The 24692-nt window shown below is 37.4% G+C and overlaps 1 protein-coding gene across 1 annotated transcript; it reads right to left on the reverse strand.

The window, feature by feature from the left end:
- Nucleotides 1-1801: 1801 nt before the first annotated feature.
- LOC128124242 (vomeronasal type-1 receptor 4-like) lies at nucleotides 1802-2713 on the reverse strand. Its single transcript, XM_052760419.1, has one exon. The coding sequence runs from the start codon at nucleotides 2702-2704 to the stop codon at nucleotides 1802-1804; it is 903 nt and encodes a 300-aa protein (XP_052616379.1). The 5' UTR covers nucleotides 2705-2713.
- Nucleotides 2714-24692: the final 21979 nt, after the last annotated feature.

The raw sequence follows: 24692 nt of genomic DNA on the forward strand, positions 1-24692 counted from the left end.
CTCAGCCATTATTATATCTTTTGAAAAATTGTGACAACATTTTATTTTATACTAAAATCACTTTATTGCAATGAGTTCATGAATTAACGCATTAAAGAGATAACATTGCAATAAATACTCAAAGGGACACTTGCCCAGACCTAAGCTCAGTATGATTCACTTTAGTTCTATACAGTTAGAATAGCAATGGTGAAGCCATAGAGTTTTGCTTAGGGTTTTACACTGTCACTAGCAATTTTATTTTTATGCCCCTATCCACTGCAGAATAAGAAAATGGCAGAGTTGAAATTAGAAAAATAATTAACTTGATATACTGTTCCATAACTAACAAATGCTTTTGCCTGCTCCTTTGCCTAACATTACCGTTCTTGGTCTGCTTTATACGTGTTATAATATAGTTATACTCACCCATTTACCTATACACATTTGCACATTATAGGATAGGATTTGCACAAGAAAGAGAACATGTGATTTTTTTTCTTTCTCAGTTTGTGTGATCTGACTTAATGTTATTAGGTATGTCCATCAATTTTCTTACACATTTTGAGACTTCTTCAATCACTGTTGTTGAGTAATAGTCCATTTTATATATGAACACAAATTTGATTATGGATTTAAATGTTTATTAATATATATGTGGGTTTCAATTCATTGTTATAGTAAATAGAGCAGCAATAATCATGGATGTACATATTTCTCCATGGAAGAATACAGAGTTGGGTATATGCCCTGGAGTGGAATAGCTGGGTTATAAAGTAGTTCTATTTTTAGTATTTTTATGAATGTCCTCAATGGGTATATTAATTGCCTTCACAACCCTTTTTTTCTTTTCTTTTTTATTAAGAATTTTTTTATTTATTTTACATGCCAACCACAGATCCCCTCCCCTCCCTCCTTCCATGCCACAGCCTTCCCCCCAACCCCCATTCCCACCTCCTCCAAGGCAAGGCCTCCAGTGGAGAGTTAGCAGAGTCTGATATACTCACTTGAGTCAGGTCCAAACACCTCCCCATGAACCAAGGCTATTTTGATACCAAACCAGATACAACACCACAGCAATAAGAAAATTTATAGACTAATCTCCCTAATGAACATAAATGCAACCCAAATTCAAGATAACATCAAAATCATCATTCATTTTCAATGGTTTTGATCATATTTTTTTGAAAAGATATTGATCATATTTTTTTGAAAAAGGGGCAAGGGAAGATTATCTTTTCTGAGACTTTGTTGAGGACTGTTGCTACAAGCTTCAGACCAAATCAACCTAATTGTCTCTCATGGAGCTGAAAGCAAGTATTTGGGAAGTTACAGCTGAAGAAGTTTGCTGGTACTGATACAGAGTAGAACAGTAATGAATGGACCAGGGCCTCCTGAAGCACAACTTCATGGCCAAACACAGTTTTAGTTTTCCTTGAAGTTAGAATGTAGGACCAACAAGCTGTCTGTAAAATAACCAAGTACTCAGGATTCCCTGGCAGAATAAAAGCCAGAAGATGGGCAGCATTATTGAGAGAAATTTTTCCTTTATCCTTTGGACATCAGGGGGACAAAAGGAAGCCTAGCAGGTGTAAATTGAAGTGTGAGATCATCCTCTATACAATGGGATAAGTTCAGGGAGATTGCTAATACAACCAGCTGACAAAATTCTGCGACTCATCATTTTTGTTAATAGTTAAAAGACAAGGCATTACCTCCTTAACTTTCTGTACTGACTTTCTGAGGGTGACGTGTAAGTAAACACCTGTATACCACACAAAACATATCACTTACACACTTAAAATAAGAACAAGTGATATTTTCATGATACAGAACAAGTAAGTCTAGGCACCATGGAGTAATGATTCATAAAAACAAAGGGTCCAAAACAGGGAAAACACAGAGATGTTAGGAAAGTTATGTTCACCAGCCACTGATTGTAATTATGCAAAAGAGCAATGCAGCCTTGTAAGATGGAGGAGAGAGTATAAAATGCAAGAAATGTAGACACCAGGACCAGGATGCTCTGGGTGGCTCTGGACTCAAAACTGATTCTGCTGGAACTACAAGTGCTATGGATGTGTTGAACCCTCTGTTTGTGTCTGTACAGAATGACAATCATGTAACCACTAGACCAGGCCATGAGAAAAGAAAAGAAGATTTCAGGGCATACCACCAGTGCTGAATAGAGGGAGTCATTGATTTCATGCCGCCCACCAGTTGAGCAGTATCCAAAGTCCCATTTTCCTGTCACATTTTTACTATTCCTTTTGATAAATTGGTACACAGGGAAAATGACATTTATCAACATGTACAAGACCCAGAGGAGGGCAATGCAACATTCAATGTATTTTGCAGATTTAACTTTTTGATTCTTACAGCAGAATTCCTTCTGACTGATGGTCATGGCCTGGAAGACACTCAAGAGGCAGGTGGTGCCAATGGACACACTCCTACCAACTCTTTGAATATATAAAATCAGTCTGCATCCAAAATAATTTACAAAATGTTTCAATCCAAAAGCTGCCATTGTGAGTGGAACTCCTCTAGAGAGAATGATCAAGGAGTTGGCTGTCATTAGGTGCATGTGAATCAAATCTGTGGGTTTTAATTTGCTTTCTCCATAGTGAAATAGATAGTAGTAAAAAAGAGAGCAATTTCCCAGAATCCCAGCTGTAGTTTGTGACAATAAAATGATTTTGATGGTCAGATTCCAGAAGTCCATTCTGTGATGGGGTATGATTTTATGTAAATAATGGTCAAATCCATTTCTCTGGTCAAATGAATGAAAAGTATTAGTAATCCAAGGAGCTATAAAAATGACTAAATCAAAATGTCCTTTAAAGCTCTGGAGTACAATCTCAGCCTGGACTACATACTAAGAATTTCTCAAAGTTAATGACAGGGGCAATTATTTCTTACCATGCATACTACTCTAATCTATCTAAAGGCCTTACCACACACAAGTGACTGAGGGATATACCTTCATAATGGTGGAACAGGCAGCATTATGGGCTAGGATATTTGGCCTGTGAGAAGCAATGGAATGTGAGAGCCAATACTATCAAGTACAATGTAAGAAAATGAAAATATACTAATATTTTCTAGAATTGGTATAAAAGAAGATAATTTTAGAAGCTATAAAAACACTCAAAGACATCAATTCTTCATATATATCTCATCTAAAATTAAAAGATGAGTAATGAAGAGTTTATAATGTCATTCAGAATATATCTAGAGTTATACATAAGAAAATTTTATTAAGAGCATAAAACATATTCAGATGATGGGGTAAGTGACAGGTTTTATCTTATGAAATTAAGAGCTAGCTCTTATGTAAAGTCACACCAAATAGAGACACACACTATTGTGCACACTTAGGTTAGGACTGTTAGAGAATTGGGGACATCCAATTGGATGAAATGCCACACAATACTCAACACAATAATAGTAGGCAAAATAAGTCAGCAGAAATAACAAGGAGAGGGTCACTATCTGAAAAATGACAGCTAATGGGGAAATGTTCATTGTCTCTATTGAAACTATGTCTGTGATATTCAGTCAGCACTCAGAAGTCTAGAGTAGAAATTGTAGAAAAGAAGGCAGTTGGTTAAACAGCCCGTAAGTGCAGATGGAGGAGACTGTCAGGATGCAATACTCTTCCTGCAGGAGAATGCGTCTGTAGCCCTCTTTAGTAGGGTGAGATCCCCTTGAAGATGTAGGCAGAAGCAGCTGTGAATCAGTACCAGGCTGAACCAAGGAGCCTCAGGAAGGAAGACATTACTTCACTAATTTGCTTTGCAAAGACAGTTAGCTGGACAATCGGCAGGGCAATCAAGAACTAGAGAAGAATTGCAAGTGAATCTTGAAATCTGAAGAAGTTAAAAGAAAGTGCAGAGATGACCTTAGGAACTACCAGACAGGAGCAGTTTCTCTTTAACCATGCTCTGGGACTGGAAACTCCCTAGAAAATGGATGCATCAGAAAATAGAAAGTATTGTAAGTGAGGTACTACAGGCCTTGAAGGATCAATAGCATACATTGTGTCTCAATGTTGTTTCTTAGCTTATCATTTTTAAAATATGTGATTATGTGAGAGTGACAGTGTATCAAGGCCACAAAAGCTGTTATGCGGCCCATAAGAAGATTAAAAAGAGACTCTATAAGATGCCAGTGAAGATGAGAAAATACAATAATAACAGCATAGAAGAAATATGTTTGGATCACATATGCTGGATATGGGTGGACAAATGGGGAAAAAGTGGGATTGCTTAAATCAAAACACTAAATAGGAAAAAGCACAAAAGAAACCTACTACTTTTAATCTAATTGAAAATTAGTTACCAAAATATAATAGATAATCAAAATGAAAATTAGTAAAGGAAAATATAGTTGACAACACCAAAGTTGGTTATAATTCTGGGTAAACCAAGAACATCGTGACCTGGCAATGTCAGTGAATGTCACTACAAGCACTCAAAAATCTGGTCACATCTGTTTATGGGGAACAAATACAACAAAACAACCTACATGCCAATAAGGCCACTCCAAATAATGACAACCAAAATAAATTTCTTTGTATCATCAGATAAAATTGGTGGTTATAATCCACTAATAGTCTTGGATACTTCAACCTGCAGACCCTCCACATTCGCCCAGCTACAGTTCTTGATCAATTAATCAATAGAACCACAGGATAGAATTCTGCATATCAGTTGGTCCTTGAAATCTTACAGTATTGTTTTGTGCTTCATCTGTTGGGTTCTAAGTGATATTTCCCTTGTGACATTCCCATGAGATGTATGAGTATGAGTTTTGTTTCCTTATTTGAAAATGTACAGTTCTCAAACAAAAAAGAAACTGAGTTTGTTTTAAGGTTGTTGGAGGAATGGCAGCTGGTGTCTGCACATGAAACTCATGGAATTACAGTTTGAGACTGATATTGCAACAAACATGTTCCAATTTCTGTCAACAGTGATGTTCACTGGCAGTTGAGTTCACTGAAAAGTTCACCAGAACAGTATCACAAACATGTTCTGTGTTAATGTTTTTGTTTCTTCTGATGATGATCACATACATAGGAAACATGACATATTTTTTTAACTTCTTTATTGATTCTTTCTAAATTTCACATCATTCACCCCAATTCTGTTCACCTCATGATCCCTCCATTTCCCCCCTCACCACTGCAGTGCCCTCCCACAAAAGAAAACAAAACAAACAAGGAAGGAAGCAAGCAGACAAACAAAAAAAGAACAAACAAAAAACCCTTCTTAGCTTCTCCTTCTTCACTACCTCTCCAACACCTCTTCATTCATCCTGGAGGCATTGTGGACCTCAATGTGTCTTATATTATATCCTTTCATCCTATCAGCTTTACTAGCAAATGTTCATTGAATGAGTCACCCTTCTTGTTCAAGGCCTCTGGTTTCTTATACACCGTCATCATTGGATTCTCACTGGAACTCCTCTGGGATACCCCATCCATCACTGCCCTAAGTCTTGGAGATCCTAGGAATATTGTTTCATAGGACCAGTCTCTTCAAAAGCTACAGCATGTCCTAAATGGGGTAGATGCTAGGGTGCCCAAACCCATTGTCCAGGTTTGGGCCTGGTTGGTAACTTCGAGGGTCATTCTGGATCACTGTGGCCACCCACCTCAGGAGGGACAGAGTCAAATCCCTTATGTCCATGCCTGCAGCATCGCATCATCCTTGCCTCTGCTGAGGGGTGGGGACACCTCTCTGGAGTGCAGGGGCCAACTGTGATATAGTTTAAGATAGACAATATCTAACATGGTTCAAATGAAACCTCAACATTCCTGGAAGCTTTTGAAAGTTGTACTTACCTGGAGTTGTGCTTACTGGGAGTCCAGGAACATTTCTAGGGAATTGATGCCAGTGCATCTACCCTGTCAAATCTGGGAGGATGAACCAAAATACAAGTATTGAAGGATGAGTGTGGTCACAGTGGTCACATCCATTGATATCCTGTATTCTCACATGAAAATATTCATTTTTTAAAATTTTTGTAGATATGTGTATAATATAAAATAAAATTATTGTGAGTTAAATGTAATATATATATATCAGAAAACAGTAATGACAATTTATGATTCACTGCTATACTCTAAGTTTGACACCTTCTTTGATGTTTAAAACTGTATAATATAGACAGTATCATTATTTCCATTGTCAGGAACTGACTTAGAATCACAAAGAGCATGTGCCTCTTTAAAGACCAAAAAATGCTTTAGGCAAAGTGAATATTGGGACTAGACCATGGCTAGTTTGGCACAAGCACAGCCATCTCAGTCAATGCTAACAAAGCTAGATGGTCTCAAACCTGTTCCAGAATTCTACGCAGTTTGTGTTCCTCATGTGATTGTTTTTTGTTCACTATATTGGTATTCTGTTGTATGTTTTGGCTTTAAAAGGTTGTCATTTGAGGGGACTAGAGGTTGCTCAGTGTAAGGAAAATGTGCTGTTGCTGTAAGTGTTCTGTGTTGGGTTCCCCGAACCCAGCATGGTGCCTTAAACTGCCTGTGACTCTAATTCCATGGGGTTCCCTCGCCCACCCTCTAGTGGCCTCTGATGGCACTGCATTCTCATAGATCTCATAGTTACATGCAGGCAAAAACATACATGCACACAAAATAAAGATAGACATATAAATCTTTTTAGAAATAACTTTTCCCTTTGACATTAAGGTTTATCTCATTGGAAATGTCAAGTTCCAGCACTTCTGAGCTTTAAGTGAAGAGCTGTGTTGTCAGTGCCATCTCACCTGACAGAAAACTGTCCTAACTCCAGTTTGATTTCAGAAGTACAAAATGTCACAACAAATATAAATTAGTGTCATCACACAGGTAAAGGCTTTAGTAGGTAATACAGAGGAATTATTAACACAATTAATCTGTACAAAATATACATGAAACACTAATATGTAATTAACAAATAATAGCATGAGAGGAACATTAAGTTCCTAAACATTTCTTTTAAAAGTGAGCATGTACTTGCTGATTTTTGTAATTTTTCATGACTAGGTATCACTATGCAGCTATGGCTGACCTCAGACTCACTATGTAGATCCCGTTGGGCTCAAATTCACAGAAATATGGGTTCCTCTGCCTCCCAAGTCCGGGGATGAAGATTTTCACAACACATCTGGCTTATTTGCTTATTCTTATATTGATGAATCTATTACAATAAAATTTATGATGCATTCAAAAAAAGGGGTGACATGTGAGATAATAAAGTGCAATCTGAATAATGTGAAACCTTAAATATTGGCCAGTGAGATGTAGCATACTAAATGTTAGTACCAATTTAGTTGAGAGAACCCTGGAACGTCATGCACAAGGCTCTGTCTCCCTTTAGCAATACAGATAAACAGTGAGTAAGACATGCCATCAGGTTGTGCTTAATAATAGAGTATGGTGAAACCAGGGGAAATAACTCAAGATAAACTTGGTACTGGATGTCCTTGTCTGATACTCATGCTGGACATTCCCTTCCATTTGCCTTTTCCAAGGACAAGAGGCAGAGGCTTCAAACCAGTCATTTTAACAATGGCCCTTAAACAAAAACTCAGTTATTGCTTCTATTAACCAGATCATAAATTTATTGTCACATATGAACATTTACTTTACAAACCTAGTTTTATCCTGCACTTCCCAAGGATGTGTACTTATTATATTTCCATTCTGATGTTTACTAGGACATAAAACCATGGTAAATTCAACTAAAATAATACTATTTAAAAGAGAGTATACACATCATGGTAGCTGAGGTGACTTATCATATTGTCTTATTACCAAAACGCTTCAACACATTCACAGATGAACTGCATTATCCTGGTGTTACCCAAAGTCACCCGTAGTGGGGGGCTTACATTACATTAACAAAAAAACAGACACAAGGTTAGGGACACTTTGATCTGACTCATCTCTTACTTATGCAGTTATTCTTGTGCCCTCTTTGTCTATTCCATAGATCTGTTTCTATCCTCTATCTCATTACCAGAGAGTAACACTTACTCAGACCTTCCTTCTTTGCTGATTCTGCCAATCAAAATGAAGTACAAAGCACTCACCTAGCTACTTATCTCTGCAGGATGGTGGTTTCATAGGGCAGATCTATTCTCACTAACCAGTATCACTGTGGAAGTGTTATAACAAGTTGGATGGAGAGGTCTGTGACTCTGTGACCTCACATCCCTCCAGAACTGTAATTTCCATTTCAACTGCGGTGGCAATGACAGAGACAGAGCTCGCTTTGGGAGACTAGATCATTTATGAAAAAGTTCTCATTGTTAATTAGTAAAGACGCTTTGGAGTTCCTTGTGATTTTATCCATAGGGATAAGGTGTATTGAAGAGGCACTGAGTTTTCATGAGCCTTGAAGGCTGACCAGGGCACCTGGGGATGGAGCTAGAAACTTTGAGTTCAGATTTATGAGAAAGTAAGAGAAGTCTCTGTGTATCTTTGGATTCCACACTTCACTGACTTCTTCTAACACAAACCAACACAATTAACTTTTAGAATATTTATATCACTTGTTACTTAAAACATTTGAGTGTTTTATACATGCATGTGTGTTCTAGTCAAGTCTACAAATGATTTTCTCCTTTCAGTTCCTTTTTTATCCACAGACTACAATTTCTTTCAATTTTCATTTGTTCCTTAACACAAGCAAAAAAAAAAAAACCTCAAAAATTAAAAATCAACACATCTACTTAGTGACACTACTATGTGCCTAGTAGAATGGCATCTATGGAATCCTGAGTGGTCTCTAAAAGTTACATATCTGACACATTATCTCCCAGAAACCATCTGTGGCAATTAGATCTTCAGCTAAGAGTGGACTTCCTGAACTCCTCCACTCTACTTGGATTTTTCTAGACTGATCTGTGCAGGTTTTGTGCTTAGGGTCACAACAAGCAAATTCCCATGTACAAGGGCATGGTTCTGTCTGGACAAAACCAGTTTTCTTGAAATCACCTACCACCAGAAATGTTCTAACATACTTTCTGCCTCTTCTTTCATGATGATCCTTAAATTTTGAAGGAAGAGTGCTGTGAGATAATGTACACTGATTTAATAAAATGCTGATTGGCCAGTAGCCAGGCAAGAAGAATAGGTGGGAGAATTCTGGGAAGAGGAAGGCTGGGTGGAGAGATGCCAGCCCACCATCCAGGGAGCACCATGTAATGGCACACAGGTAAAGCCACAGAACATGTGACGACATATAGATGAACAGAAATGGGTTAGTTTAAGTGTAAGAACTAGTCAGTGGTAGGCCTGAGCTAATGGCCAAGCAGTTTTAATTAATATTAAGCCTCTTTGTGACTACTTCTTAAAAGGCTGTGGGATTGTGTGTGAGAGTTTTGTCCCAACCACGGGACAGGTGGGGCACAGAAAAAATTCAGCTACATAAGAGGTATTATAAAGATCTCCCATTTTTAGCTGTATTCTCCAGGATATCTTATTTTCAGTATCTTGCATGATCTGGGCGTCTGTGTCAATCCCCACAGACTGAAAAAAGAAGCTCTCTAATAAGAGTTGAGAGATATATTAATCAATTGATATAAAGATAAGAGCTTAGTGAAGAGTTTGTTACTATGTACTTTTACCAGAATAATAGTAGTAGGTTCTTCCCAGGTGATGAATCAGTCTGACTATATTTTTGTATTGGTAGCCATCTTGTTACAATGTCAAAATAAGTTCATTTCTATTTACTTTAAAATTCAACTCTCTGGTTTCTGGAATTTGACTCCACACCTTGACTTTATTTCGACCTCCATCCTTTCCGAAACTACAAGATGTTCTGCTAGCTAATCTTAAGCTGTTATCTGCTCCTGTATTTTGCTTTCAAGTTTCCTGTGTTGCCCAGTTCCTTAGGCAACCACAAAATTATGGTTTTCCAATAAAAATGGAATCTAGATATTTATCTTGTGGCTGGTCTTCTAAGTCCCACATAAGGGGACACAGCTGCTGGACCAGCTTTGCTGTACACAGAAGTAAAGCTTGCTTAATTGGATCAAAATTATGGCTGGGAAGTGGTGGTGTTTGCTTTTAATCCCAGCACTTAGGAGGCAGAGACAGTTGGATGTTTTTTGAGTTTGAAACCAGCCTTGTCTTCAGAGGGAGTGACAGGACAGCCAAGGCTGCAAAGAGAAACTCTGTCATAAAATACCAAAGTAATAAACGCAACAACACCACCAACAAAATTTGGGTTAATATCATTATACTGATGGTCTTTGTATTTACTCAGTGGATTTACCACTGGGTCTATGTACCCCCCTAGCCACACATTCTTGTCCCTCTTAATACCTCAATACACAGGTTCCATCATGAGAAGTGAACCTTGAGTTCCTCATGAAATTGTTAGTCATTCCCATGATGGTCAGCCTATTGCACCAGGTTTGTTGTTGTTAGGGTTACCCTGGTAGATTCAACTGTGTTTTCGTGGCACTGTATTAGTACTTCTGAAATGTGCCCCCAATTCTAGTAGTTTCTCCCATTATTTTCTCCCTTCTCCCCACAACTTGATCACTACTGATACCAAATCTACCCACTGCCAGTAAATATGTGAAATCTATTCTATTTTCCCTTTACAGGGAGATCCTTGTGTCCTCATTAATTTCACTGTGTTACTTAGCCTCTCCGAGTCTGTGGATGATAGCCTGATAATTTTTTATGTTACAAATAATATCCATTTATAAGTGAGTAAATACCATGTTATTCTTTTTGCATCTTGTTTACCTCATCAGGATGATTTTTTTCAAGATCAACTTTTTTTTTTACAGATTGTCTGCCAATTTCATGATGTTTTTTAACAGCAGATTATTACTCCAATATGTAAATGCACAACATTTCCTTTATCCTTTCTTTACTTGGGGACATCTTGTTGTTCTAGCTTTTCACTGTTATGAATAAAGCTGCTATGAACATAGTTGAGCAAGTGTCCTTGTGGTGGGATGGAATATCTTTGGGTATATGCCCAAGAGTGTTATGGTAATGAGGCAGAAAGTTTCCCAATATTTAAGAAACCAACATGTTTATTTCAATAGTGTCTATACAAATTTGAACTCCCACCAGCAGGGGAGGATTGATTCCTTGCTCTAAATCCTCAACAGCATGAGATGTCATTTGTGTTATTGATCTTAGGCATTCTGATGGGTAAAAGATAGAGGTTATGAGTTATTTTGAATTGCATTTCACTGCTTGTAAAGGATGTTGTACATTTCTTTGTAAGTGTTGCTCAGCCATTTCAGATTCTTCTGTTGAGAATTCTGTTTAGATCTCCACTCCATTTTAAAATGAATTATTTAGTTTGTTGATGTTTAATTTCTTGATTTCTTTATATATTTGTGGTATCAGTGCTTTGTTAGATATGGAGTCTTTAATGTTGAGGTATGTTTCTTGTAAGCAGCAGAAGGATGGATTTTGTTTGCTCATCCATTCTGTTTGCCTATGTCTTTTTAATGAACAATTAGTCCACTCATATTGAGAGATATTAATGAACAATAATTGTTAATTCTTGTTATTTTGTTATTGTTGTTGTTGTTGGTGGTGGTGATGGTGGTGGTGATTTTGTGTGTGTGTGTGATTGTGCATGTCTGTGTGTGTTTGCATTTTGTGCGTTTCGTAGGTGTGAGATTATCATTTCCTGTGTTTCGTTGGTATACTTAAATTTCTTTTGTTGTTTTCCTTCTAGTAACCTCTATAGGGATGGATTGGTGGGTATATGTTGTTTAAATTTACTTTGTCATCAAATATCTCATTTTCCATCTATATTCAATGAAAATTTTGCTGTGTATAGTAGTGTGGGCCTGTATCCATGTTCTTTTAGAGTATCCAGGACATCTGTCCAAGCCCATCTGGCTTTTAGAGTCTCCATTGAGAAGTTGGGTGTAATTCTAACAAGTCTGTCTTTATATGTTTCTTGGTCTTTTTCCCTTGCAGCTTTTAATATGCATCCTTATTCTACGTGTTTAGTGTTTTCATCATTATGTGGTGTGAGAAATTACTTTTCTGATCAAATATATGAGGTATTCTGTAAGCTTCTTGTAGCGTTACAGGCATGTTTTTCCTTGTTTTAGGAATCTTTTCTTCTGTGATTTTGTTAAATATATTTTCTGGACTTTTCACCAGAAATTCTTGTTCTTCTATTTCTATTATTCTTAGGTTTGGTCTTCTCTTCATTTCCCAGATTTCTTGGCAGTTTTGTGTAAGGAATTTTTTAGATTTAATATTTGCCTTGACTAACAAATCTATTTCATCTATCATGTCTTCAACCTTTGAGATATCTCATCCATCTCTTGGGCTCTGTTGATGATATTTGTTTCTGTAGTTCCTGTTCACTTATCCAGATTTTCCATTTCTGGAAATCCCTCAGTTTTCATTTTTTTACTTCTACTTGGATTTTTTTGTCTTCAAATATTTCCTTGGCCTGGTTGTTTTTTCTCTACTTTCTTGGCATTATCTAAGGGACTTAACTGATTTCCCCCAATTCTTTGTTTGTGCTTTCTTGGATTTCTTTAAGGGATCTTTTCATTTCCTATTTAGGACTCTCTACCGTCTTCATAAAGTTTTTTTAAGGTAGTTTTCTTGTGCTTCAGATGCATTGGGATATTCATGGGTTGCCACAATAGGATAGCTGAATCTAGTGAATGGGTCACATCAGCTGGCATGTGGGTCAAAACATGTTCTTCAGAATTGTGTGGCCTGTACATGAATAGAGGAAATTCAGAGAAATTTGTCATTCCAGAGTTGAGGACAATTCCCTGCTTCTGGGCCAGTAATGGGCTTGGAGGGAGTGGGTGGTAGAATAAGTCTTAGGGATCCAATCCTAGGTATTAAGGCAGTTCAGCTGACAAGTATGTCACTCACCGATTCCTCTGACTGGTGTGGTCGGCAACTGAGCAGCAGAAGTCCACTGAGGTACACAAGTTAATTTTATAATGATGGAATGAAAATCTGGGGAAAATTTTAAAAAAATATGGACCGTGTTGTGAAACAGATTCTTTAACTTTTGTAACACATTTTTTTGGGTTTGAAACTTAGCTATACTTACATCATTTCCCCTTTCTCTTTCCTCCCAAGAGCCCTTTCTATATATACCACTCAATCGCTCCCAAATTAAGACCCTGTCTTTGTTTAACTGTACACACACACACACACACACACACACACACACACACACATGCATACTCATCCACACCACAACACATACTACATATATAGATACAAACTAATATTTCCATAAAATGTTACTTGTATGTATTATTTTTCAGGGCTGATTAATTGGGGTTAGATGGCCAATTGATAGGTTCTTCCCTAGAGAAGATTATTTCTTCTCTTCTCAGTATTCTTTGGTTGTGTGAAGTTGTCTGTCTATGGTTGGAGCCTCAAGAGATTCACCCATTCCATGTTTGCATGTCTATCAATATCACCCTTGTTTAGGTCTTATTTTGGAAGCCACATTGATGAGACTTCATGGGTGAAGCTTCTCTGACATTTCTAGGAGATGTACTATCACAGAAATCTTCCCGTTCCTCTGGCTCTTATAATCTTCTCAACCTTTCTTGCACTATGATCCTTGAGGATTAGGTGCAGTTATATTGTAGATGTAACAGATGAGACCAGGCAACACATGGCCTCTTGTTCTCAGCATTTTTGTTTGTTATAGTTCTCTCTAATGGACTCCATCTGTTGCAAGACATATTTCTCTGATGAGGTGTGAGGCCTATACTTAGCTGTGTTTATAAGGAAAAAAATTGCAATGCAGTTAGGAAACATGCTGATTTAATAATATGGTAGTAGCAGATTCTCCTCTAAGACTCATGACCTCTCTATTTAAGAGTAATTGCCTCAGTGTCAAGCACAAAAAAATGAATTCCCTCTACAAAGCAAAAATATTTCCATTTTTTTATGCAGCCATTATAAACCTTAAACCAAGGACAGACAAAATGTATTTGGCACAGACATGCTCTCTTAAGGATTCTACCACCAAATGGTGTGGTAAATTGGAATAACCATTAACCATATGAGCTAAGATAAAGAGGATTGGCAAAGCTTCCCTTTGGATTCTGAGAGTTTGTGACTAAATGACCTATGTGTGAGGAAATTGACAAGAAGACTTCCTCAGCTCAGATATTAACAGCCTGTGACTGCTCACATAGAGATACCTGCTATAGAGAAAAGTCACATTTTGCCATGGGTTGTACTTACTTTAGTAAATATGATAAGGTTCTAGGTTGCAGTGGTAGCTGTATAAGAGAACACCACCCCATCTAAAATTCACTGTATGTGTGTCTGTGAGTCTGTCCTTTCTTCATTCCTTTACCCACTTAGCCAGGGTTCTAGGACACAAGCTGCATGAGACCTGACAAAGGTCTCAGTGCATAAGCTAGATCCTCAGCAGGCTTCAAATAAGAGCAAAATAAAACACCCGGCATGTTGTTCTTTCAGGTAGTCTGTCGTCAGCTTTAGAAAAGTAACTTGTGCAGACTTAATATACCAACATTACTGAGAAGTATAAAGCAGGAAGTTTTAAATGTATTAGACATATTTATGAGTAAGTATAAATGTAAGATGTGTTACACATAACAAAAGCAGCCTTATGCTATACATTAAATATCCATTAATAAACTTCAATTATTGATGAATAGTGTAAAAGTAAACTTTATTTTAAAACTGTGTATAGGAGCATGGGAGAGGGGAATATGGACTGGAAATCCCTTTCAGTGGTTAGCTCTCACTGCCTCTTACTCTCAGCACACTGAGTGGTTATACATCTCTCAATTGACTTATGACTATTTGCAAAAAGAAGTTTCTCTGATAAAGAATGAGAACAGCCTGAGTGTATTGATTTAAACATAATACCCAGAAGGCAATTTAACAGCATGGCAACAAAATAAAATAACAATAGGAGGTTCTACCTTAAGCCATGGTCTTTTATCCAAGATGACAGGGCCAGGCACGAAATTCACTCTTGTAAAATAGGTCTCAAATATGTTCAGGAAACATTTAGCCTTTTCATAGGCAAGAAGTCCCCATGGCCCCTATGGGAACATCTTGCTTGGCAGGTCAGTACTGAAGTATGAAGGATCCAACAAGAGGTAAGAGCAATGATGTCTTTTTCCCCACAAAAGCTACATACTATCTTCTGGCAACATGAACTCTATCCAGCATAGATGCTTCCAGGTCAGGGTTCAATAGGTGGAGAGAACCTGTGCTTTGGAATATTCAGGGAGAGAATAGTGACTACAGTAGGCATCTTGAGGAATCTGTACAGATGGACTTGCTGTATTTCCCACTAAAACAGTATTTTAGTACCTACTTTGCCAGCCTGAAAATGTCCAGCTATAGATGTTGTGATCTGAGACTGATATGACACTGTTGGGTCTACAGTTTCTGCCCATCTGGACATTCTTGTACTGCTTGCTGCTCAGGAGATATTAGAACATAGCATGGCAAGTGTTTTCTATTAAATCTTCTATATTATAGGATATTAATTATGCAATATAATGAGTCTCTCCAAATGGCTATTTCTAAGTACAGGCTCAAAAGTATCAGACAGTTCAAAATATAACACCCATATGTCTGAAAAGACCTTTTGCATATGGTAGCTATCACCTTGTTTATAATGAAGCAATGGAAGTACTTGGATTCAGAGACTATGGCATTTATCAAATATACTCTATAAAGCCTGAGGAATGCTTTGCATCATGGTCCAGTATTCAAGGTTGCAAACTAGTTCTGAATCCTCATGGAGTCATTATCAAAACATGATCTATATCCACCATTTTTCTACTCCTAGGAAATAGAGAAATTCACCATATATCCATCATCCCTTACAGTTCAGAATCTTCTAATACCTATTGTGCCATGACGTCATCTTGTCAGCACTTTGGAAACATCTTTATTTAGTCCAAGCACCAACAAGTGATCTTCCTAAACTTCAATCCATTATCTATCATTCATGTTCTCTATTTTCTTGTTCTGTGCCACCCAATACATACATCTTCCCTCATAGCCTACATCCTTTATGTCCAAGATGCAAATGCTATAATGCTCAGGTTTTAGACGTCATCATCTCCTCCATGGCCTTATTGTACACTATTGACCTCTGACCCATGCCCCTATAGCCCTTACCAATTATTTTGGATATTTTTAACCAAATCATGTCCACTTCTTTCCTCTGTCCACTGTAACTCAAAGAATTTTCTTGTGTTTTCTTCCATCCTCATGTACACCATAAGCTCCCAAGTTTTAATTTTTAATAAATGAAAAAATAAATCACAATAATTGTCATTGGTTTTGTCTGAAGCAGGAACAGCGCTGACTGATCCTGATTTAGTAGTGATAAAGACCACAATCTGCATGTGGTGATATTTTATTTGTGCTGAAATGTGGTGATATTTTATTTGTATATTAATAAATAAATTTTGCCTGGAGATCAGAGAAAATAGCAAGCCATTTTAAGTAAACATAGAAGTCAGTCAGCACATGCCCTTAACCTGATCACTTAGCAGGCAAGGTCTCTGTGTGTTCAAGGCCACACTTTGGAACAGAGCCAATCGTGAAAAGACATTCCTTTAATCCCAGTACCAACCATAGAAACCTGGAGGTCTGTACAGACAGGCAGTGACAAAGAAGTGAGGTAGCTTGGCTAAGAGAGCCAATGAGAGTGTAGAACAGCAAGGCAATAAATGTACAGGTAAACAGGAAGTAGCTTGCATTTGGTAGCTGCAAGACCTGGTGAGGTAAGGTTGGCTGGTGGCTATTCCTATCTCCCTGATCTCTAAGGCTTTCATCCTCATATTTGACTCCATGTTTTTTTTAATAAGACCCTTTAGAAATTCATCTACATCTACACATCAAGGTCAGTCTTCACTACATAGCTAGTGGAAAATCAGCAAGGGATATATTACATAAATAATTTCACAACCCAATCTGCGCTCTCCTACACACTCACACACTTCCTTTGGTGTATAACAAGGCTACTAATAAGGGGGTTTATGTTGTGAGTACTCTGCTGAAATTTTAACATTGCTAAATGTTTTCGGGGAAGACTTTGGAGGAGATCACTTATGTATAGAATCATATTAATCATATTACCTGAGAAAATAGAGACATTTTGACTTCTTTTCCTATTTCCATACCTTGTTTCTTTCTTTTGTCTTATTTCCTTGGCTTATGAGTTTGACTCAAGGCATTGTAGTGAATTGCAGTGGAAAGAGGAGATATACTTGTCTTGTTCCTGATTCTAGTGGGAGTAGTTTGAGTTCTTCCAATTTAGTATTATGTTGGCTCTAAGTTTGTCGCATGTAACCTTTATTATGTTGAGGTATAATCCCTCATCCTTGTATATTCTCTGTGACTTTTATGATGAAGTGATTGTAGAAATTACCAAAGGCATTTCTGTATCTAATGAGAAAATTATCTGATTTCTCTCTTTGAGTCCATTGATAGGATGAAGTGTATTTTTTTGCTGATTGTATGCTTAAGTATCTGAATATCTCTGCAAGGAAGCAATTTTATTACAGTTAATAATGGTTGAAAATAAAAATCACTTTATTGTAATGAAATAAAATAAAATAAAAATATCACACAGTGGGTTTAAAGTAAACAACTACATGGCCAATCCCAAATTTTATTTATCTCAGTGAACAACTTTGCTGTTAGAATCACCATTCTAAAGCCATAGAGATTTGTACAAGGATTTTTCTTTCATTATAAATTACCTTTTATTCCCTTATCCACCATGTGCAAACATACACACACACACACACACACACACACACAAACAAGAAAAACATATACTGACAAAGTTGAAAGAAGAAAAGAAGAAAAATCACTATCTTTCTACCATATTTCATGCCACAATTTGCCCGTTGCCCGAATTTTGTCCAACCTCTTCATTTAAACTGTTCTTGGATTCCTTTCAAATATTATATTGCATCTACACTCACAGCTGTTTACATGTATACATTATAAACGAAGATCTGCATGTGAATAAGAAAATCCAGGGTTGTTTTTTTTCTGAGTTTGGATGACATTACTGATTAATATATACTCCTTAAGTACACCATTTTCTGGCAGACTTTTATTTCATTTTAATTAAACTGAATAGCATTTCATTTTATATATGAGCCCAGATATAAATATTAATTATTCTGTTCGTGGATGTCTATTCCATTTCTTTGTTATAGAGAGTAGAACAGCAATAATACACATTTGAAAATATCTCTATTTTAGGATACCAAATTCTCTGGGTATATGTCAAGAAATTGAACAAATGGGTCATATAGTAGTTCTTCTTTTAATTTTACAGAAAATCTCAACAGTGATTTGTGGTGATATTTTATTTGTGCTGAAATGTGGTGATATTTTATTTGTGCTTTAATAAATAAAGCTTGCCTGGAGATCAGAGGAATAGGAACAGTCATTATAACTAAACAAAGAAGTCATGCAATGGTAGCACATTCCCTTAATCCTATCACTTGGCAGGCAGGAATCTGTCTGGATCTATGTGAGTTCAAGGCCACACTGGAAACAGAGCCAGGTGTGGTGGCACACACATAAATTCCAACACTAAGCATGGAGGTCTGGAGGTCTGAAAAAACAGACATTAATCAACAGAGCTGGGCAGGAAGAAAAAGTGATGTAGCAGAACAGAGAGAACAAATCAGATGGTAGAAGAGCAAGGCACATAGGTATAGGAAGACAGGAAGTAACTCACATTTGGAAGCTGCCAAGTTGGTGAGGTAAGGTTAGTTGTGGCTTGCCCTATTTCACTGATCTCTCTAAATCTTTCACCCCTAAAAAATAGTAGAAAAATAAAAAGCATTGTAACTAATATAAGAAAAACTATATACAATGAGTACAATAACTATATACATTATATACAAGCAATAAATGCATCAACAATGTCTAGTCCATTTGCATTTGACAAATTCAGAGAAAATATGCCATATCTATCCTATTTTGGTGAGTCCAAAATGTACCTAATTCACTTTCTATCATATCTTGTATTATGAACCGAAAACTATCTTATGATGTCTTTCAAATTTATACACTTTTAACAACTTTTAGTGAGTTTCTTTTCTGAATTTCTTAACAAGGAAAACTATAACTATCTAATCATCAACTCCCTCAGAGACCCGAGAAGTAAATAATATTACCTAGTAAAACAGGAAGTGCAAACAAGCAACTTCCAAAAAACATGAGTTATGACAGAAACAGCCAGCTTCCTGGACAATTACCAGAGGTTTCTCTACACATTGGGGCATCATCTTCATTCTAACAGGGTTAGCATATGTGGCAGACTCATTTGTGAAGTAGGATGTACACAAGGCCTACAGCTAGACCTCAAATTTGGTGTGAGTATTCCATGTACCAGGTAAATCTGCATTCCACAAGAGTCATGTCATGGTTAAGAATTTCAAATTCTGGAAATTACTGGTCTTTTTGGAATTCAGCTTCCCATTCTTCTCAGTTTGTGGGTGGCTTCATATCCTTTATTAAATGCCAGTCTACCTTTGAGAGGCCAGACTCCATCAACCTAGTTACTCTTCCAAGAATAACTGCTTCAGCTACTGTTCCACTGCACACCAGGAGCCATCAGCCCACTGCCTACTCAGATGCCTTTGAAGAAAGGGGTTCTGTACCTTTTCTGGATTGCAAAGCCACTTCAGCAATGGTGCCATGTTGCCCTGCCTCAGAGAATGTCTGTTGCCAAAGCTGCAACCACACTTGTCTTGGCAAGGATCTGAAATCCTTTTTTCATGTCCTGCTTGTCCATTTTGGATAGCATACTGTCAGGAGTCGATGAGAGGGCACTTTCTTGCCCAGTGGTTAACATTTGCCACAGTGAAAGTTAACTACATATGCAGTTTCCTCAATGGCCATATCTTTTTTGAAGTAGGTGGGTGCTGCCAGAAGCAGACATGTCTCATAGTCAAAAAAAAAGGAAAAATATCTGTTATTGAAATATCTTAAATGCCATATTCTGTGGATCTCTGAAGGGTGTAAAGATGACCTGTCTAGCTGAAATAAAACTCTGCTTGACCTTGAAAACATACCTAATATGACTACAAGTTCATGTAATGACTAACTACTAACTTTCATTTCTTTTTATCCTAATAGTTGGTAATAATAACTTTCAAGATTAGCAAATTGCATTACATTGTTAACTGAAATATATAGGTACAATATCCTGAACAAAATTAGAAATATATATATATATATATATATATATATATATATATATATATAATTGGTATCAATATACATAATTTGTATATAATATACAAATATCCAATTCCATGTAAAATATTTAAAACTAATAGTGGCTTCTTAAAAGTAGATTTAATAATCTACCTTTTTATCTACATCCTCTCTTTTTTCTTTTCAGAGTAGATTCAATAATCTACACTTAATTCTATCATTTATATTTTTTTAATTTTTTTATTTTAAAATACAATTAAGTTCTACATAACAGCCACGGATTCCCTTGTTCTCCCCCCTCCCGCCCCCCTCACATTCCCCCAGCCCACCCCCCATTCCCACCTCCTCCAGGGCAAAGCCTCCCCCAAGGACTGAGATGAACCTGGTAGACTCAGTCCAGACAGGTCCAGTCCCCTCCTCCCAGGCCTAGCCAAGTGACTCTGCATAGGCCCCAGGTTTCAAACAGCCAACTCATGCAAAGAGCACAGGACCCGGTCCCACTGCCTGGATGCCTCCCAAACAGATCAAGCCAATCAACTCTCTCACCCTTTCAGAGGGCCTGATCCAGTTGGGGAACCCTCAGCCATTGGTTCATAGTTCATGTGTTTCCATTCGTTTGGCTCTTTGTTCCTGTGTTTTATCCAACCTTGGTCTTTTTTTCAGAGTAGATTCAATAATCTACCTCTTATCTATATCCTCTTTTTTCTTTGTATTTCTTTTTCCTTTTCTCTCTCTTTTTATTATCCAAAAAAAGAGGAAATGTGATATTTTACTTGTCCTGAAATGTGATCATATTTTTTTTGTACTTTAATAAATAAAGCTTGCCTAGAGATCAGAGGAATAGGAACTGTAGCTAAAGTTTTTCTGCCTGGCCCAGTCAGGACAATTCTCTCTCACCTGCCAGTCCCACAGTCGCTCAGAACCGACCAAGCAAACACAGAGACTTATATTTGTTACAAACTGTATGGCCGTGGCAGGCTTCTTGCTAACTGTTCTTACAGCTTAAATTAATCCATTTCTATAAATCTATACCTTGCCACATGGCTCATGGCTTACCGGCATCTTCACATGCTGTTTCTCATCATGGCGGCTGGAAGTGTCTCTCTGACTCAGCCTTCCACTTCCCAGCTTTATTCTCCTCCTTGTCCTGCATATACTTCCTGCCTAGCCACTGGCCAATCAGTGATTTATTTATTGACCAATCAGCAACACATTTGACATACAGACCATTCCACAGCACTTCCCCTTTTCTTTTTTTTTTTCAAAAAGGAAGGTTTTAACCTTAACAAAGTAAAATTACATATAATTTGGAAATTTGGGCGTAGCTTCTCTTACTACTTCCTGCTGGAGGGGGGCGCTGTATCTTATGGGCACACAAAGAAAATTTTAGGATTATGGAATATTCCATGAGGCTGTATGTATCATCTGAGCCAGTTGCCTGGAAACGGTTCTGGATGCTGGATCACCTGGGCCTTGGTGTCATCAGAGACCTTTCAGGGGGTCTTGGCTGGTCAAACCTGATGTATCTTAATCTGGAACAAATCCATAGCCTTTGGCTTTCTGTGGGAACAAAAGCAGAGTCTCCTTTCCAAAGCAACATATCCTTATATCCAAATTTTGAAGTCAAGGTACCTTTAAAATATACATTTTGGCATAACTCAAGAGCTTTTACAATCAAATGTTTTTCTGCAGTTAAAAATCCCAAAGACAACACAATCCAGATTCTCTGTGTAATATTCATCTTTATGTGGCTTATTTTTATATTAATTTTACTGTCTCTTTAAAGACTTTATTTTTTAAAACTATGTATTTGTTTATATAACTGTATATATCACATTTTTTGTCTCTTTCAAGCCTACGTATATTTTACACACATTGTAAACTATTACATCTGAATCTGTCTTATTGTGAATCTATTGATTTAAACTGCAGCAGCTGTGGCTGCTGGCTCCGCCCACCTCAGCTTCCCAACATGGTGGTGGTGCGTTTACCACCAGCTCTGGGAACTATCATGGGTCTGTGCTTTCATCCAAGCAGCGTGTAGCCCAGAAACCTCTTTTTTTTTTTGTTTTGTGCTAGCAAAGTCTAAATCCACCACACAGCTTAATGTGCCACTTGCAGAGGCCTCATTCCCTCCATATGGCAGGTCGAGTGGCGTACGCTAGGAACCCACCAGTAGCTCAAACGGGCAGCTGCCGCTCATTTGAGAGAGACAATTAGGAACTGTTTTTAGCTCCATTTTAGTATCTTTTTTCTCAGTTTTTAGGTGGAAACTCTTGCCACCACATCGGACGCCATTTGTAGATGTAACCAACCATCTTATTAAATAAGAAACACAGAACCAATGCAAAGAAGAAAGCCAAGAGGTCAGAGCTAAGAGCTAAAACCTTACCCTTCCTCCTGCAGTGGTCCTACCTCTCTGAATCAGAGCTACCCTTGTGTTAAAGTCTTTATATAGAGTTCCTGTTCTGCCTTCTCATTGGTTGTAAACCCAACCACATGACCGCCTCCTCATGGCCTGTCTGTATAGGCCTTCAGGTTTTCCATGATTGGTATTGAGATTAAAGGCATGTATCCAATAATGGCTGTATCCCTGAACACACAGAGACTTACCCAGCTTTGCCTACCAAGTGCTGGGATTACAAGTGTACGCCACCACTGCTCTGCTTTCCTATGACTTGCTAAGAGCTCTGACCCCCGGGCAACTTTATTTATTAACATACAAAAAACATTTTAATACAAATAAAATATCACCATAAGGAACAGCCATTATAAGTAAACAAAGAAGTCAGGCAATGGTAGCACATTCCCTTAATCCTATCACTTGGTAGGCAGGGATCTGTCTGGATCTATGTGAGTTCAAGGCCACACTGGAAACAGAGCCAGGTGTGATGGCACACACCTTAAATTCCAGCACTAATTACCATGGAGGTCTGGAGGGCTGAACAAACAGACATTAAGTGAAAAAACTGGTCAGGAAGAAGAAGTGATGTAGCTGGACAGAGAGAACAAATCAGATGGTAGAGCAGCAAGGCTTATAGGTCTAGGTAGACAGGAAGTAACTCGCATTATTAAGCTGCCAAGTTGTGGCTTTCCCTATTTTCTCTGATCTCTAAAGCTTTCACCCTTATATCTGGCTCCATATTTTTATTTAATAAGATTGTTTAGAAATTCACCTACAGTCATTTCCATAATGGAAGTATTAATTTGCACCCTTGGCAGCAGTGAAAAAGAAGAACTCCTTGCTTTCATCACCTCCAACATTTCTTGTCAACTATTTTGATAATAGCACTTTGAATGTGGTGAATTGGTATCATAAAATAACCTTAATTTTTATTTTCATGATGATGAGGGTGTTAAACACATTTTTTGAAATACTTATTGGTCATTTGCATTTCTTGTTGGAGAAAACAAATTTCAATTCATTAATTCATTGATAAAGGCAATTTTTTTCTTGACACATAATTTCTAAAAGACTTTGTAAATACTGAATATTAGTTCCGTATCTGCCACCATTCCCAGGGTATTTTGCAGGTCATGGTAAAACATGACCTTTCTTCCATCTGTGAACCTCCTCAGACCCTTCTGCCTCTTAGCCCATCTCCATTCATAAGTGTCAAATCCCAATACCTTGGAAGATATTTTACCTTGAATCCCCAGTGGAAATGTCTATCAATTATCCCATAAGAACTTAAAGAATATTATAAGCAGCAAGTGAAAAGAACAAGTAAATATAAAGGCAGAATTATTAGAATCACACTTCATTTCTTAATCAAAACTCTAAAGGAAAAAAGATGAAAAGATGAGATATATGCTTAAGATGTGCTACAAACTCTGAGAGATCACAGCTGCCATTCCAGACTACTACACCCAGCAATATTTGCAATGACCATAGTTGGAGAAAACAAGATTTTCCATGATAAAAATATACCTAAACAATCTCTAACTCCAAATCCAGCCACACAGAAGGTGGTAGAGGGAAAATTCCAGTAGAAGAAGGTTATTCACAACCAAGAAAAGCAAGGAATAAATAGTCCCAGAAAGCCAGTCCAAAGAAGGGAAACACACACACACACACACACACACACACACACACACACACACACACACACTCATACACACACCAACACAACAAACACTGCACATTGACATTGTAACATCAATGGTCTCAATGCCCCTTTAAAAAGCACTAACGTAATGAATGTAAAATCAGGATTCACTCTTTGACTGCATCCAAGAAACCTCTGTTAAACTCAAGGAGAGATATTGCATTAATGAAAAAAGATAGAAAAAATATACTAAGAAATTGGGCATAAAAGGCAAGCTGAAGCAGCCATTTTTAACATTTGATAAAATAGACTTCAAACCACAACTAATCAGAATGGTTATAGAAGGACACTACATTAACAGAAAAGGAAAAATCCAACAATATGACATTTCATTTCCTAATATCTATGCATCAGCCACAAGGTTT

Source organism: Peromyscus californicus, unplaced genomic scaffold (assembly GCF_007827085.1).
Source record: "Peromyscus californicus insignis strain IS unplaced genomic scaffold, ASM782708v3 Scaffold_4__1_contigs__length_199733344, whole genome shotgun sequence".
Taxonomy (NCBI): Eukaryota; Metazoa; Chordata; class Mammalia; order Rodentia; family Cricetidae; genus Peromyscus; species Peromyscus californicus.

Coding starts and splice junctions, on each gene's coding strand:
- LOC128124242 (XM_052760419.1), bottom strand. CDS start 2,704: ATGGACTTCTGGAATCTGACCATCAAAATCATTTTATTGTCACAAACT.